Genomic DNA, 18,155 nt, shown 5'->3' on the forward strand with positions numbered 1-18,155 from the left:
AAAGTGGACACTTTAATGCAAGATGCACTAGATTGAAGACTGGGACACAGACCTGCACACATTGTTGCTCGACAACTCTAAAACACAACTTTAACACCACCAAGTCAGTTTCCTACATGAAATTAGTCCTATTAAATGCTATTAAGTATCACTACAACCTATAAAACTGTACAGTATTACATGAGATTAAGAAAGTTTATAAGGCTAGATTTCTAAAGTGATCTGTTTCTCAGCACATTGATTTTTTTTATTAAAACATTTCCCTTCTTCCTTATTTAAAATTTCAAGCCACTCCTGTACGAGAAGAGTGCTGCCAAATTAGCAGTTTCCACTCTCACGGTCTGTCCAGGTTCACAATGAAATCCAGCAGCACGTGACCAAACTACCACACACACGTATTCGAAAGATATAGGGTAGAAAGCACATTATACAACTCTTTTAGTTTCAAGAAATAGATTTTCCATTACCCATTTGTTTTCAGATTCACGTTGTATCATAAAATGGTTTCCATTTTTGTACAAAGCACACTGATCAATTGCTTACCAAAGAAGGACATCCCTCGAGAGTGAACAATAATGGAAGTGGATATTCTAGTGTGGTTTGTTTCTTCCTCCTAGTAGCTGAAAAGGTGAATCATGATTTCATATTACATAGGACTACCCTTCTCAGGTGTAGGGGGGGGAAAAAAAAAAAAAAAAAAAAAAAAAAAAAAAAAAAAAAAAAAAAAAAAAAAAAAAAAATATATATATATATATATATATATATATATATATATATATATATATATATATATATATATATATATATATAAAATAAACACATTGGGAGTTTCTAAAACTCAATACTTAACTGCCAATACTAACACAAACTTATGAAAAACAGAATATAAATAAGTTCTAAGACATTAAATGTTTCTTAAAAATGTATGACTTAAAAGAAATGCACCCCCTGAAATACTTACTAGAAAAAACAAAAGCAGCCAACAAATAATAACAACAATAATAATAATAACCATAACAATACAAACAAAATATTGGCACGTTTCTGAAGGTTTAAGGAGATGTTTTATGACTAGCTTTTAGGCAGTTTGTCAAATACAAAGCAGAGACTTCTAAATAAGGAAAACACTAGAACGATGTAATGCTCAAGTCAAGCACACTTGGCTTTGTATAAACCCTACGGAAGAGAAAAGAGCTTTGAACCTATTGCAATATGGATAGAAAAACATTCACTCATTCCTATTAACCTACACAAGAAGATTCTGCATCTACAGAAAGGAAACTGCTATTGCCTGTTGCATCTTGGTCTAATAGTGTACTGATTATCCTAAGCAAAGCATACAACTGAGCCCTCAGGCATCAGCTAAAACCTACAGAAATTAGAACTAACAAATGATTCACCTCCCCAGTAGTTCAGGCAGCATAAATGTACACAATTATCACACCCAATCTCTCAGGAATGCCCGCCAATAATACATTTCTAAACGGCTCCCTGCCTTCTTGCAACTATCAAAAGACGCATCTATAAAACAAAAAAGGCAGAAAACTGATCTCTCTCTCCAGAAATAAATACAGATTCAGTTTCCTTCCCCAAGAGCAGTTAAGCACACTAAAAATCAGACGCATCCAAGTATCCAAGCGTCTTAGTAGAAATTCTTATAATTAGAATATATGCGGAAAAAGCTCAGGTAGTAATAATGCATAGGAGCTTTCTGAAGTTATATATATATATAAATATATATATATTCATACATAATCCTAAAATCAAAAGGAAGTATACTGCCACAAATAGTGATTAAAGAGGTACCGGCAATATGTGCTTCGGGTGGGAAGAACCATTAAATGACGGGGGCGAAATACAGAAGAATAAACATAATAAAATATGAGTTATGGTAATTGCTATATTCCATGGCTTTAACACAGTACTAAGAAAAGGGAAAAATCATATATATGCAATACAAATGCTTGGCAATCTTCTACTACCACATACTAATAAAACTAGCAGAAGGATCCACACTTTGACATTGCGATCGAGAAACTTTCAGGCACAGATATCATAATATCAAAATCAAACAAAGACTCGCCAGGCTGTTCTGCTTCTACTATCGAATAGCGAGGTACAAATGCAAACATCTTCTCCACACCCACTGTGGTCCCACAGATATAACTGTAATTTAATCATAGACTGAGTTGAAATTTAGGGGAGAAAGATAAAATCCTTTTGATCCTATTGATGTTCAAGTGTAAGTGACACCTTGGTTACAAAGGTTCACAGAATAAGTGCAATATCTGGTACAAAGAATTGCATGAAGGTCATGGTGGGACAGTTGTGCTGCATTTCTGTGGTGGCATCCTACTTATTCCATAAGATAAGGATTACCACTCAAAAACCATTTACTTAATTCATAACCATAGAGGATATTTTCCAACGCTGGAATTTATATAGCAAAATATGGGTAATTTAATGTCAAATACATATAAGCCAGTGAGTCGATCACATTTAGCCATTTTACTTATTTACCAACGACTTGTCAGTTTGCCCTGGAAGAGGTCAAACTTTTTTCTTTTTTTGCAAAACTGCAAATTACACTTTTGCTTCAAAAGACAAGGTAAACTTGGAAACACACTCTTGAACATCCGCTTGCACCCTGTGGAGAAGATTCCTTAAATACGTCACACAGAATATCCCACCGGCTCCTCAGTTCTTAAAGCGGGTCTGCTCACAGATGTGGTTGAATTTCCTAAAGGGTGAAGATTGGATAATTAGCATTCATTTTGAAGGTGTTTTAAGGGATCACAGCTAGCATTGCATCACTGTAAGCCACTTGCAGATGTAAAATAAGTGGTGGCTAGAGTAAAGATTGCATAGACCCTTCAAGTGAAGAGCTGTCCTCATGGTGGTTTCACTGGGCTTTTAAAAATGGGTCGACAAAGCTTCTCTTATGTGAGCGAGACAGAGCGTTAGCCCCCTCTACTGTTGCATACAGTGAACAGCACGTCAAAAGCAGAAAGCCTGCATTGAACCTAAATATTTCACTGCTGTAACATTCATTTGAAAACATTTTTAAAATTTAACTTCAATCATGAATTTTTAATCAGACGAAAATGTTGGTCTACGTATGCAATTTTAAAGTTATACATATTTAAAAAATCCAATAACTATATAATGGAATATTAAATCAGAAAAAAATATGTTTAAAGAATTAATTTGAATAAATGATATGTAAATTACACTGCATGGTGCGCTTTCACTTGAGTACGACAGTTGCGTCCCCAGTAACAGTCAGGTCGGGATGTCACAGCAGCTGGAATGAGAAGACACGGGAACATTTAATTTTGTATCTTTCACAGTTAGTTTTTTTTCTTGCAGTTTTCATCACAGCCATTCAATAAATGTCATTCCAGGCATTTAGAATGTGAAATGCATTTAATCCAGAAAGCCAATTCCATCTCAAAAAGTATATTGAATAAACGGTCGACACCGGCAATGGCACACAGTCAGAGGGTGTTCGAACAGACACACCTGGCAGCTCTGCAGCAGGAATGTTTTGTCTGTACTGATAGGCCAGCTCCTTAAACGCCCGCAATCCACAGCAGTAACACACAACAGCGCTGCCTGTGATATGATAGTCTGTGAAGAAAGGAGGATGTTAGTCCCCCAATTCATTGTATTACTGCCATTTATAATATGCACTGTTGAAAAAGTGGTGCTTAGAAATGCTCTTGTATAGATGGATTTCAAGTCTAAATATTTACTCAGCTGTTGCTTGCAAATATACACTTTCTGTAAGCATGTGAGGAAGGACACAAAGCCAATAACTGATTCAAACAGAGGTATTTAAGAGCTTATATTATTTTTTTTGCGATACTGTAACACACTGCCTCTACTTTTGGTCTTCACGTGGTCTGAATATTCACAACATATTAAGTAGCAAAATAGTCCCCAGCTATAAATAGGTGGAAACTGTCAATAGATCTGTATCAGAGGTTCTCTTGTACAAACTGCTCCGGGGAGGCAACACATTTGGTTGTAAAGCAGTTCAATGCGCATAATAATTTCGTCTCTACTCACCTGACAAATAAAACGATCCCTGCTGTAGCGCCTGAAGGCTTTCTTGTAGCATATCCTTCCATGACATCCCTCTGGAAGCCAAGTAATTCTAGAAGAGGGAAATGAGAACTTTTTTGGAGGAAGTAATTCGGTTTGATTTTAACAATCAAATCTGTCCTTTCTTCTGAAGCATTTAACTAAATCAATCTAAATCAAATCTCTGCTCAACTAGGGAGCTTTTTAAATAAGCACGGAAAACAAGAAAGGCAAAACAGGACAAGACAGAAGGTATACCTTAAGGATGTCAGACTCATAGTTATTGCTGTTGAGGGCTCCGTCTAAGCATTTTTCAGTGAGGTTGAGGTCTAAGAAGATGAAAAGATGCATGGTGAGGGAATGAAAATAAATACGTTCCTTACAGCCCCAAAGCTGACAATTAAAACTATCTGATGGCAAAAACATACAAATGACACTAGTTGGATACATTTGTGTTCCAATGCAGATTTAACTTAATTTAGTTTAAAAATACAATACCACCACCACCAACAAATGTTCTTGATTGAAATGTGAAAATAAGCTTGGCTGAGAGACCTACCGCTGAAATGCGCTAGACAGCCCAGGCACCCCACCCGATTACACCTCCAGTACATGTGACAGAAGGGCCGCTGACACACCGTACCTGCAGAACAAAGCACATCATCACCAGGGTTGCATAAACATAATTATACTAAGACAAAGACTTGGTCTATAAGTCATACTAACGATAGACATTCCTTAGACTGGTCTTACTTAGTCAATCAACATATTCTGGGAATTTTAAGACACTTGAAGAAAAAACAAAATGGCAGACGCTCCTCTAAAAGAACAACAGTGTGAAGATGGATGCCAGGCTGCCACAGAGCTGCTGGGAGCGCCAGTACTCACACTGCTGCACGGACTGCTGCTGGCCATTGAGCTCAGCTCTTCGATCCGGCATGGGCTGCAAGCAGCAGGTGCAGATGACATGGCTTCCCTGTGGCATGCAGGTATACTCCTGGATGGCTGAAACACAGAAGGCAGCAACAATAAACCGATTACCATGTGCAGGTTCTCATTGGTTTGTACCTTCCACTCACACCTATAAGTATTCTGGTTTAAATTTTTAATTTTCGAATAGGTGACCTAGATCTTTTTCAAGCTTGCGCACTACAAAGCAGCGCTCCTTGAATCCAGTCCATAAAGGCCACAAGGCTTTCCTTCCCCCTGCAGGTCTTAATTAGTTAATTTTTCACTCCATTCAACCCATTTCACGCTCCTCCCTGGTGAAGAGCAGGTGCGGATGTAAGGACACACATGAAACGCACAACCCAAGCCCCGAACCCCCTTTACATTTTAAAAGCAAAGACGACACTTAAAAGATGAAGTACATGTTAAACTGGTGTGTGGGTGTGTGTGTGTGTCCCGAGTTTGAACTGTACCTGCAGGAACATTAGCAGAGGTGGAAGGCATTTCTCCTGATGGCTTGACACCCCCATCTTCTTGGGACGGTGTTGAGACCCCAGGGATCTGGACAGGGTCCTTCCTGTAACCTGGGCACTGTCTGCACACCACGAAGGGTTGGCTGAACACAAGCATCGTATTAGTCAGAGGGCAGGAAAAAATCTTGGAAACAGTCTGAAGTGGTAAGTACTCAAACCTGGACACTTAACTGAACTGAAATAACTGAATGGGACCTCTCTGATATGGGAGGCAGGGGAAGTCAACCAAACTGATGCATTCGGAGATGAGCTCACCTGATGTCAGATGATTCACTGTCGGCATCAGAAAGTTCAAAGAGGAAATCGGAGCTGCCCTCTTCGTCCGAAAACGTGCGCTCGATCTTTGGCTGCAGCATGTCCTGAGTGATCTTGTTCCTCTTGTCCATACTCTTCAGGTCCTCGTCGCTGCGGCACTTCTCTGGAAGGGAACACGAGGGGGAGTGAACGCGAGGGCTGACAAAATTATAGATGCCGAAAGCAATGAAAAAATAATAAAGACATCTCTACTTCTTCTGCAGGAACCGATGGATTTGATTTGACACCATCTAAAGCCATGATAGTCATCGAGCGTACAGCCGCCCCTCCCTCTGGCGCCGAGTACCTGGGTGCTGCAGCAGGTAGGCCTCCACCAGGTTGTTGAGGATGTGGTTCTTGCGGATGCGCTCCACAGGACAGCGGCAGGTCGGGCACAGACAGGAGCGCTCCATCCAGCCCGAGTAGCAGGCTGCGCAGAACGTGTGCATGCAGGGCTGCAGGCTGGGCAAGAAATGCAAAACTACGGTCTGACTACGGTCTGACACTTTCTTGCAGCCTCTACAGACATGATGTATCAAACATAAACTGGAACTGAAGCACATTATGAAATACTTTTTATTGCGGTTTTAATGCTCAGTCTCCATTAAGTCAGGAATAACGGCCTACTGTATATCCATATTTATATATGCCTTTTCAGTCTAAAATGCCATTCTTATAGAGCTGTGAATTGTGCCAGCCCCAATGCTGGATGTGAAGTGTCTGTTCAATGCACTGTGCCGTACAAATCTTACCTCACACAGTCGTGCAGGAGATCCTGGCAGATGATGCAGGTGAGGGACTCTTCCATCTTGTCCGTTTTGTGCTCCCCAGTTTTACCCTTTCCCACACAGGGGTCCGCAGTCACCTTCGGGGTGCCGTCCACTTCACTGACTTCAGGATTGGCTGCGCTAAAGTGATCCTCCTGGTCTTTAAGGGGGAAAAGAGAAAGCCATGTTAAAGAGGCGTTACTGGAGATCCAGTTGAAACTGTAAGCTAACAACGGGAAGATCATAAACTACCAGAAAGGGACTGACTGGGTTCACCTGTTTTCCTTCTCTTTCTCTCTGGCTCCTCCTCTTTGGCCTCCTTCAGTGCGGAGGCAACGGGGGACTCGGCTGGTGCCACTTCAGTCTTGGCGTGATCCCCTGTGTTCGGAGACTCGACAGCGGGATCCACAGCGCTCATCAGCTGATCACCCCCAGGTCCTGAGAAGAGCAGCATGTGAGGAAGGACACTGAACAGGCGTGCCACAATTTGTGAAACGTGAGATGAGAATATTTAAGTTATTTAAAAAAAATAAGAATAGGCTTTATTTATGGACAGAATTGTAGAATGATTGGTAAACATATGTATAGTTCAGGAGGAATGCCTAATATCTTTACTTTTACTTAAAAAAAATATATATATATATACACACACATGATTAAATGTAAAAATAAAAATATTTTCCAATTTTGGTTTTTCCGTTTTTTAATATTTCTTAATACAAATCTTGAGTTAATATAGATATGGCAATTAATTAGCCTAGCAACTTAAAGATGCACAGAACCTTTATGAACTACATTTCAGGGTTGAATGGAGGAATATTACATTATACATTGTTTTAGACCACTAGGTCACTTGTCCCCAAACAGAATGTAGCATTGTCATATTTTCTGAATCTTGAAAAAGTTCCAAGTTAATGTCTGTGCACTCTCCTCTCCTCCCCTCCCATACCTGAAACAGAGGGCTGTGGGGGGGCCGCCCCTGCGGGACAAGCACCCGACACATTATAGGGATCAGACGTGGAGGTGGAGGGCTGGGGCTCCTCCTGGGCTTGCAGGGGAGGCTGCGTGGGGAGGACAGCTACAGTCTCCACACTGGCAATCTCCAGTGAACCTTGTAAGCTCTCAGAAGATGGGACATCTGTATCTGTATCTGTATTGCACATCAAAGAAGTTGTCAATGCAGGCATGGAAGCTCCATTTGTTTAGTTCAACACATCTTGGACATTTTACTCCTTTATTGTTTATATGGGACAATTACAGCAGAAAAAAAGGCCAAGTATCTTTTTACAGACGTATTATATGGGTTTCTCACCAGAGGCGTCCCGGATATGTGGCTGTTCAGTGACAATAGACTGAAACACGTAAGCAACATCTGCAAACAAAGAATCAGTCATCAGGGATGGAAATAATGAGACATGCAGAGTTTTGCCATTATATTGCAATGTATGCAAACTGTAGCATATTAATTTATGGTATTTTTTATGAGTGTACACCCATACTTATTTTATTATTAGATATCCATTTCTAATACTATAATGTTGTTGTCTATAGTACCAAACTAACAAAGAACAAGAAAAATACATAATTCATTAGCCATAAACATGATACTAACTCTGCTCTGGCTCATTCTTCCGGTAGACAAAGTAGATCACATCTCCATTCTGTAGCGGGTACATCTGTCTCTTCACCAGCTTTGACATATTGATCACGGTCCCATTGGTGCTGATGGAAGGCAAACCGAAAATAAACCATGAGGAAATCTGATCTGTTTCAGTATCCATATTATCACTCATGCCAATCAAGTGGAAACAAAACTGGGAGAAACACATTAGGCAAAATGGAACCACATTTTAAACCACAAATCCGAGTTTGGCCAAGACAGTCCACACAAAGTATGGTACTTAGCTGTCACTTTGTACGGACTGGGAATGTCTTGGCCAAACTCGGATTTGTGGTTTATAACATGGTTCAGTTTTTCTCATGCAGTTAAACTGAATGAAACCTCAACCCCCAAATAAATGGCTAATGTCTTTCTGCATTCATTCAGTTTTGCTTTCACTTTATTGCTTTTCCACAGGAACAAAAAAAAAAAAAATCAGGCTTGGTAAATATACAATTATAAACACACACACACACACACAAGTGTTGTACTGCTGATTCAGATTTTTGTTGTTATCCCTGATTACTGTGTCATTAAAAACAATATCAGCAATTCATCGAGGGAGTATTAAACAGGGAATACATCTCTCCAGATGTGTTAAATTAGTGCGAGATCACAGCAATCCACGAGCATTAACCAGTGCTTAAGTGTCAAGTTTTGCACAGTTGTTTAAAATACGATCCGAATTGTTTTCCTTGAGGTTAATTAGCTATGAATATTAAATTACACACATTCCACAAAGGAAATATCACCTGCGTTCTGCAGATTTCCCCTTTGTCTCCGTTTAGAAGTAGTTAATGCAAGAGCAGACAATGAGTTATTACAGTGCGCACCGAGAGGTTTTTTTGGGGGGAACAGAGAAGCAGCCTGAAGCACTGTATCTTGACGATTCAGCAGTTTGTAACACACTGGCCTCTTTGATTCCCCTGTGCTGCCAGCAGCTTCATTATCCAAAAGCTAGTTAGTTTACAATTTCAATTAAGTTGGCTGGCATGGTTTCAAATAATTCACCATACAAACAGACTGCTGGCAAAAAAAAAAAAAAAATGAAACAACTTACATTGCAGAACTTATTTTTAATGTGTGGAACTATAATAAAATGAACATTAATATAACCGATATAATTGAACATTAATATAGCAGATATAAAGACGCCCCCTCCGCCTCACTAGAACACATAGTGATTTGCTTCTTTAATTAATACAGGAGGACTACACTCCCATGCGCCTTTAAGTAAAGACCAAATAGAAATCATAATATTTCTCAAACACCCAAATCCCAATTTAAACTTTTAGCAAGTAAACAAGTACTGAATGGAGTTGGTGCTTTCACCGACACAAATCACATTGGGAAAAAGTGCCAGAACTTCACATGCATGGCCCTTCAGACACTTTATAAAGACTATACTAGCTGGACATCACAAAGGGTTTCCAAATTGAGAAACTTACTGTAAGCTTAAAAATAAAAAGCAAAGGCAAGGAAGTCATTTTTATCAGATAACGTCTAAGAATATGTAAAAAATAACCACCCTATTTTTCAACTTTACACGTAATTCCTACCTACTAATTACTACCTCAAAATGCAAAGTACAGCAATTATTTTGAACAATTCTTTGCAAGTTAGGCTCATCAAAACATGGTTTGACTAAAAAGTGTGTGTAGATCTAGAAATATAAATCTAGAGAAAGAAAGACAGATTTCCACAAATCTGCAAACGACAACAAAAGAAGCACCTAAACACACAAACATACCTCATGTCCTCCAGCCAGACTTCCCCTGAGATTTCATCCTGAACAATTTTGCAGTGATCACTTGAGACCAGTTTGTTTGCAGGAAAGGAAAGATCACAGCCTGCAAAGTGACAAGAACTGCTGATGAATTACCACTGTGGAAAAACAATTAGCTGATTTCATTAAAGCCCCTCTACGGGGATATACTGATTTATTCATACTCAAGAAAGATACAGACACGTGGGTATTTCCCATTCACCCCCTTAAGATCCTTAAAAAAAACAACAAAGGAAATGAAAAAGAAAGGAAAAGAAAAAATATTCTGAGGGGAAAAAAACAAAACAAAAATCAAAGTCTTAAAACTTTTAATCTTCAGGACTTCAGGCAATGTAAATCCAAATCAATACACTTAGTATAACAAATTTAATATGGAGGTGGGGGGAAAGCATTGACAAGTGCCAGAGATGAAACTGCTGCATCTAAATTAACACACTGTTTAATTAAAGTTAGATTAGTGGGTATTAGCTGTAATTTAAAATAACTATGTTAGACACGCTGTGCTGCCTCATTACATTTCAAATACTAAATTATCCTTCAGCAAGGGCAAATACTGCAGCTCTCCAGCCCCTTCAGTAACACCCCATGTGAGCACTTTGTGCGATTGTTTTCCATACTATACATTTGAAAAATCAAACCTATTAAGTTATTTTGTTTATGCTTTTTTTTTTTTTTTTTTTTTTTTTAAAAGACCTACATTCAGACTAAATAAACCTAAAAACCAGGAAAAGTGGACTGAAAAATATCTTGTGTAGATTGCACATTTTAAAAGATATTAAAAGATTGTCATCTTAATTACAAAACTTACTGTGCCAAATAAACTCCTGCAAACCAACAGGAAGCAGGCGTTTAAGCCACTACCATGTCACTACCATTTAATTTCACAATTAGACCACGTCTACTCAGGTTAGGAGGAGAAACTGGAAAACCTGGACTGATTTTCCCTTTAAAATTCAGGGCATTTGTGAAGTATTGCATCTTAATTTACCCTTAAGCGGCTCTGAATTGAAACCCAGACTAATGAAATGCTACATAATAGGCTGGACGAAGACAGAAGCTCAAAGATACAACCTTTGTGGCTTTCTCCCTGTCCTTGAACAAAACAAAACAAAAAAACTACTTAATATTCTGCACACATGTTCGCCATAGACCCCCTTTGTTAATAATGGGTGGGTGCCTAAAGTTTACAGAGCTGAAGACAGCAATTGTAAACCTTGGGAAATTCCTGTGAACAGAAATATGCATGTGCTAAATTATCATTTCTATTGTTATATATACACACACACACACACACACACACAAACAAATATAAATGCAACATACATTATGAGCATACATATGAAAAAGTAGGGTTTGTTATTTAGGTTTGTTGATTTTTTGGGGGGGATGTAGCAAATCAAAAAACACTACAAAATATAATTATCCATGCATACCATGTGCTGTTCACAACAACACAGACAGCTCAATGTTCTTTGCTGGTATTGCAATACATGTTGCTTTTAGTGGAAGATGAGTAAAACAAAAATTATATATATATATATATATATATATATATATATAGTTTTGATAACTGCTTTAATAGAAATTACATAATTTCACAATGCCAATTTACATTTAGAACATGTTTTAAGCATCTTAACAATCCACACAACAGCTTCAGTCGTCAAAAAATAAAAAATGGATACAATTATTTTTCTCAAATGTATCCCCTGGTCCAATATGCTGATTTGATTATTTCTTGATTAGACTTTAAAAGATGGGAGTCTATCAATTGTTCACCCACTACAATCTGTCAAGTTATTTTCCTTCACTGAAACAGATTTTACAGGAAGTGAAGTGGAAAGAAAGAAAGAAAGAAAAGAACGATAGATCCCACTAATGGAGAAGCGCGTCGATGTGGATGCAGGATGTAACCGGGAAGCACAATTGCGTCCACGCACAACAGGTCCGCAGACTCTCTCTCTACCCTCTGACTGGTGCATTTGATCTGGGAAGGGGTCGTACGCGTTGCAAGGGTGGGTAGCTGATGAGAAAATGCACTCACCCTTCTTCCTGCCGATGGTGCACTCTCTGTTGACCAGCAGTATTTCGGAGTGTGAACCCGAGTCCACTTTGACCAGCTTCCCCCACGGCTGACTGCGCTCCCTGTTCTCCATCACACTTGCGGCAACACAATGCACACACCAGTTCAGACCCCCAGCCTTTAAAGCGCTGCCCTGAGCATCCTTAGCACAAGACACCCGGGAGGAAAGGGCTGAACCAGGAGGCACCGCTATGGCCGGGGTGAAACTAGTTATTCAAACTCAACAACAACAACAAATCAACGGGTCATGTTGAAGTCGGATTGTACTTTCTTTTCCCCTCTTTTTCCCTGAATGAGCACAGTCCGGTGACAGGGCTGTCCCTCCGATGCGCACACAATCGCAACTACGAGCACATCAAGTACACAATATATGCAAAACGATGCTGGAGTTTACATGCTATTTTTTTTTTGTTGGTTTCTTTTCCAGGCCGCTTCCCAATTATCGAGGGTCTGTCTGCGAGAACTGGCTACCGAAACTAACGCCCAGATATTTTAACTTCGATAGATGAGGGCCGTCGTAGCAGGCAGCCGGGCGAGGAGGGTGATGCTACACGAAACTCAGCCGCATCTTTGTTTCTCCTTTGATGTATTCTTGACAAAAGTCCCCTCTTTTGCAGCTTCGGGAGATATTCGCGCACTTCCTGGCAACCAAAGGTATTTACAGACATCAGCTGATCGGGGAGGGGCGGGGCGTGTGGAGTGGGGGAATGAAGCCGGTGTGGAGGAGGCCATGTTTGGTGAGGGCATGTACCACCTGACAGGGGGTTACACACGAAGGATTGACTTCAAGATAAGGTGAGGGAAAATACACTTCAAAATATGAATTAAAAAAGTGCTAACATGGCTTGTAAGTGGCGAATATAAACTATGCACAAACTAGAGTTGCTAAAGGGCACATTACCTTGATGGATGTCCCTCTGTAATATGAAAAATAAAAGCCACGCAAACTAGATGAAAGGTAAACATGGTGTTGTTAAATTGGAATTAAAAAGCGGCGTATTTTATATTTTTATTGATTTTTCTGCCTTGTCAATAGAGGAAAAAAAAATCAGTTTTGTTTGTCTTTTAATGGATATCTGCAACATTTCCCTTCTATAAACCGCTCCAAGGAGGCCACAACAGTAAATGTCAATGCAGCAAATGCCAATTTCCTTGTGGACATATACATTTAAAATGCAACAGTGCCCGTTTGGTTTGAACACAAAACACAGTGAAATAAATCAACATTTGCCACAAGAATGGGAAAACAATGCCTTGGGGACCAGACAGTCATTAAATAAATACAAAAATGACCAAGAAAAAATGATTATTTGGAAACTGTCAATGGGTGGAAGAAACCAAATCACAGTTAGACCCGTTTACCTCCACTCTCCACAGCAGGGCTTGACTGTGGCTTGAGCGATTTCATCAACACATTTACTGATCATATATTCTTATATTCTTATATTCATATAAGTGTAAACAGAGGGAAATCATTTGCGCCAATCTTCAGCAGTGCCGTTGCTCTGGGTGGATGGTTGGGTGGAGGTCATGGTGCATGACTTTGCAATCATCTAACCCAAAATGATCAATATCGCACTCAGGGTTTGTGCCATTGTGCCTGTGGTAGTACAGCGTTTGATGATTGGGAGCTATGTGTGTGTTTGTTTTTTCTTTGCCTGCCTTGGCTGTTGAGAATTGAGCTAAAACAGCATGCAGGACTCCAAAGGTGATTAAGCACCAGAGATTATGACCAGAAAAGGTTACACACTAGATCTGAGCCCAAAAGTCAAAGACTGAGATGGGGTAAGATCAGAACGGTTGACTCGCGCGTCTGCCGCAAGAAGAGGACGTTGGTGGCGGATTAGGGATAGCCACTGCTAATTTTCACTTGGGAGAAGTAGCTTGTTAGAAAAATCCACGCGGTACAGAGGGAGTGTTTCTGTAAATCTCTTGGAAGAGAAAGAAAGCGCTTGCTCTTCATTCTTGCATTCCTCCACACACAGCGTAGACACGGGCCAGACTTCTACACAAATCCAGTAGATCAGGTAGTGCAGACGCATACGTCAAGCGTGAGGCTCAGGGAAGCTATTTCTCCGCTGACAAGGGCAATTCTCGTCAGCCCACTGGGCGTCAGCTCACTGCATTGGCTTTTAAATTGGATGGAGGGTCCCTGAGGGGGCTTGAGGTCACTGCAGCTCCGTCTGTGCCTGGGCCAGATAAGAGAGTGACAGACTGTTTAATCTCACTCCTTGTCTGTTTGTACTTGCTTGGCAATCCACTGCGAGAGCTTGATGTCATCACTTTGGATGTTTAAATGACACTTACCAGGTGGGAGAGGGAGCTCGGTAGCACTGCAGACCTGCTGTTTATGCCAGCAGTATTAGTCCCGAGCAGATTACTGGGGAAATCTCCATTGAATTTCAGAGTGGGGAAAAAAAGGATACCTATGTAGGCTAATTAACACGATGACTTCTCATTATAGTTTTAATGAGCAGAAAAACTCAAATCTTGTGTGTGTTGTGCTCAGAATGAGCTTCTTTTGTTTGTGTGTGAACACTGGTAATTCTGCTGTAAAACTGTTACACCACATTTGCCCTGTTCCTACATTACAGTATGAGATTTTTTTTTCTCCCGGATCAAAGACCTATTCCTTTTGCCTCCATTGACATGGCTCAGCACTGATCATGAGAGATGACTATCTAGAAATGACTTGCTTATCAATCAGCCGCATATGATCAATAAATAAATACCCAGAATGCCGCTCAGGGGACCATTGACAAAACCGGTACAGTTGTAGTGTGGGTAAGGGGGAAGAGGACAGCTAATTGTATGCCATGGGAATGTCTTGTTACAATCTCTTTAAATTCAAACAAATACCTTTGTGGTTTATTCATTAGGAATACTCCAGTAAAAGCTATGGAGAGATCCTTATGGAATATGCTCAAAATGTACATTATGCATGTTTCACAGTAAATACCCCCAAGAGAAGAGATTTTTTTTTTCCCTTCTGCAGGATAAATCTTTCATTCAGAGAACTCTGTTTATTCTTACTTTATCTGCAAGTTAAATAAATGCTGTGAATGCAGCAAAGAATGCAAATGTTGAAATATTTGACACCAGGACAGTGCTGGTTGGAAGTAGTGTCATGTGACTGAAACCAGTTTGGGGCTTGCCTGAAGTAAATCTATGTATTGTTTATCTTCATCACTTAATGTTTTGATTGGTATTATCTACTTTGCTTCAGTAGGCAGATGCATTCTCACAGCAGGAGGTTATATGCATTAAAATCATGTGTGTGTGTGTGTGTGTGTGTGTGTCTTTTGGCATGTCAATGATTTATAAACTGGCTCTTTCTTCAGCCCATGGCCCCAGTAAATGTGGTCAGCATAGTCTGATTGAGTGCTGAAGCTAGTACACTGCCAGAGAAACGCATTTAAATTGATACTTCGGTTACTACTATCTGTCTCTGTCCCTGCCGCCCCCCACAGCTCATTTTGTTTACCTCAGGGGCTAGACTTACCTACTTCCAAAGTGTGCCGCTCCGCTTAAAACAGAGAACTTCTGCAGTGTTTGGCACCATGTGAAATAGTAACTTGAGGTAACCTTCCCTGTATCATTTAAGATTTTATAAACTTCAATTACAACCACACTAATCTGTCTGATTAGAGAAATACCAAACTGCTGCTTTAATAGAAATTGCAAATGACTCCTTAATGCAGGACTAATCTCTGCAATTCCCCCGTTTACTCTGCAGTGCATTATTAATGGTTAAAGTGGAAGCTGATGAGTGCAGGGGCCTCTTAACACTAATGCACTCATTTCTCATTGTTAGCTGTCTCTCTAAAAAGTAACCCTTTAACTGGGAGAATGAAAAACCCCTGTGAGCATGCAGTCAGTTCATGGTGTGCCAATTTAACTGTGTTATCATATCATTAAAAACAATGTACACACACATACACATACATCCTGTAGTGTGCGTCCTCTATGTTAAGACTCTTCCCTTTAAACTGGTAGCATTATATAATGTGGAAATCCTACAGGGGGATAAAAAGATAAACACGCCATCCTTTGCTTTAAACGTCCTCTCCGCCGTCAGTCAACGCTTAACTGGAAAAATGATCTTGGATTATATTGTGTGCGCTCCATCCAACATCAAACGAGTAATTAAATAAATAAATTGAGAAATGAACATTAATGTTGTCAAATGGGACCCCCGTGGAAGTGTGATAAGCTCCCTTTCTGCTTTCCTAAATGATCTTTCCTGAGTTCGGTTAATTGCTTCTGGATGTCCTCTTAGTTAATTGTGAAAGGCCATGTCTAATTAACACAACATTCATCATGCATTAGCATTTTATCACAAGGTTAACTTATCTGCAGGAACGCAGAAGCTGCCCGAGGTGTTGTCGTCCCTGCACTGCCAAGAAAGCGCCACTAGGGGTAGCACTTGTTCCACTACAGATTCTCTCCGTTGCCCAGTGGACCCTTAGGGACTCAAAATAATAATAAAAACGAATATAATAAAACAATGCAAGGTTTTAAAAAGAGCACAGTGGCACATGGATGTTTTCAGTTTAGTTCACGTACGTTTCCCACCCTAATTAAAATTACACACGTGCAAAAGACGCATCTCTCTCTACTATTTCTGCCAAATTCACTCATTACAAAGACCCTAAGAGATCACAAGCTGCAAATCCCCTGGGCCTCTCCTTACTATCAGATCTCGCACTGCAAATCAAAGACAACAGAGCCGAGAGCCATTTCATTTTTAAATGTTTTAACATTTAAAGCCTTGAGCGTGCCCTTTGAAAATGCCTGTAAGCCTGGGTGCAAAAGATTACACGCAAATAAAATGACATGCATTGTAATATTGGATTTCATAATATCCTCAGATATGTAATTATGCTACATTTAAACTTCTAATTTAAAACTCGTTCACAGGAAGAAAGAAGATTGTGGCTTGGAACAGGAGGAGTATAATTTAGTTTGGCCTGCAGTACTATTTCCTTAATAATAATAATAATAATAATCATAATTATACAGAGATATGTGTTGTCCTCAAGTACCTTATGGCCTTTAATGTGTATTTAAAAAAGAAAACATTCCTGGATGGTAAGTCAAAAAAGTAACAAAAAAGAAATAAAAAAAACTGCACTGCCTTTCATAGTGCCTTCACCCCTAAACCCCAGTACCTCACCCTGGCCTTGAGGACAATTTGAGAACTTGTAGTAAACAGCTGGGCTTGAGCAATACCTTCTCCACAGTTGCATGACCATTTTACCTTCTACATTTGTGTTATCTGCTTCCTCCAGTCTTCACCCACCCCACCCTGTTAACTCTCCCTCATTTCTCTAGAAACGCTCTTTGCAGATGACAAACACATGTACCACTATGCTCCCCCCCTCCTTGTCTGCATGCTTATTTTAATTGACATTTTTATTTCGTGCTAATGAAAGGGAAGTACAGATGAAAGGCAAAGGCCCAGGTTGCAATTAGTGGTGGTGGTTTTGTGCCCGAGCACAGAGGACTCCATGTTCACATTCCTCTCTCTACAAGCACTGCAGAGGGACGCTGCCAGCATAGGTTGCCAATGTCTTACCTGTTGGCTGTCACTGTTCAAGCACGGGCAAGAAACTCGACAGGTTCTGGGACAGTGTAGCTGGTGTGCAAGCATGTTATTCGTCACACATGTCTCGGAGCTACAGGTCTTAGTGAGACAATGTGCTTATTTTGCCAACTTTCCAGGAAAGTGTGTTAGAACTATACATTGTACACCAAAGCAACGGTACGTGCATAAAGATGAGTTCAGATGGTTCAGTTTCAATGTCAATCACAGGTTTCTTGTGCAGCTACAATCTCCTTTTCCACATGACTGCTGCCTCCAGGCCCGTCTGGGTCCCCTCCAGCACAATCAGCGTTAAACAGATTCTTTTCCCCTCCGATGCAATCTATCTGTCATTGTGACGCTAACCTACAGTGCGGTATGAGCCTGGAGAATGTGCGCATGTTCTCCCCAACT

At 40.1% G+C, this 18,155-nt stretch overlaps 1 protein-coding gene across 2 annotated transcripts; it reads right to left on the reverse strand.

Annotated features, from left to right (window-relative positions):
- Positions 1–681: 681 nt before the first annotated feature.
- chfr (checkpoint with forkhead and ring finger domains, E3 ubiquitin protein ligase) lies at positions 682–15,713 on the reverse strand. 2 transcript variants are annotated; one of them, XM_066688821.1, is made up of 17 exons: positions 15,660–15,713; positions 10,039–10,138; positions 8,241–8,350; positions 7,941–8,000; positions 7,578–7,778; positions 6,905–7,066; positions 6,614–6,788; positions 6,169–6,323; positions 5,823–5,985; positions 5,508–5,650; positions 4,975–5,091; positions 4,646–4,729; positions 4,345–4,415; positions 4,072–4,159; positions 3,523–3,630; positions 3,232–3,304; positions 682–2,740 (listed from the first exon to the last, which is right to left on the reverse strand). In XM_066688821.1, exons 2-17 carry the CDS (start codon positions 10,041–10,043, stop codon positions 2,698–2,700), a joined length of 1,758 nt encoding a protein of 585 aa, XP_066544918.1. In that variant the 5' UTR covers positions 10,044–10,138; positions 15,660–15,713; the 3' UTR covers positions 682–2,697. The 2 variants fall into 2 exon arrangements, with proteins under 2 accessions (XP_066544918.1, XP_066544917.1); XM_066688820.1 differs by lacking the exon at positions 15,660–15,713 and adding an exon at positions 12,119–12,814.
- Between the last annotated feature and the right edge of the window lie 2,442 nt (positions 15,714–18,155).

Source organism: Amia ocellicauda, chromosome 17 (genome assembly GCF_036373705.1).
Source record: "Amia ocellicauda isolate fAmiCal2 chromosome 17, fAmiCal2.hap1, whole genome shotgun sequence".
Classification (NCBI taxonomy): domain Eukaryota; kingdom Metazoa; phylum Chordata; class Actinopteri; order Amiiformes; family Amiidae; genus Amia; species Amia ocellicauda.

Excerpts from the sequence above, each read along its gene's own strand:
- chfr (XM_066688820.1), bottom strand. The coding sequence starts at position 12,230 with ATGGAGAACAGGGAGCGCAGTCAGCCGTGGGGGAAGCTGGTCAAAGTG. Across the intron at positions 7,067-7,577 it reads CCCACAGCCCTCTGTTTCAG|GACCTGGGGGTGATCAGCTG; the intron begins GTATGGGAGGGG and ends TGCTCTTCTCAG. Across the intron at positions 3,305-3,522 it reads TCCTGCTGCAGAGCTGCCAG|CTGCTGTGACATCCCGACCT; the intron begins GTGTGTCTGTTC and ends TTCTCATTCCAG.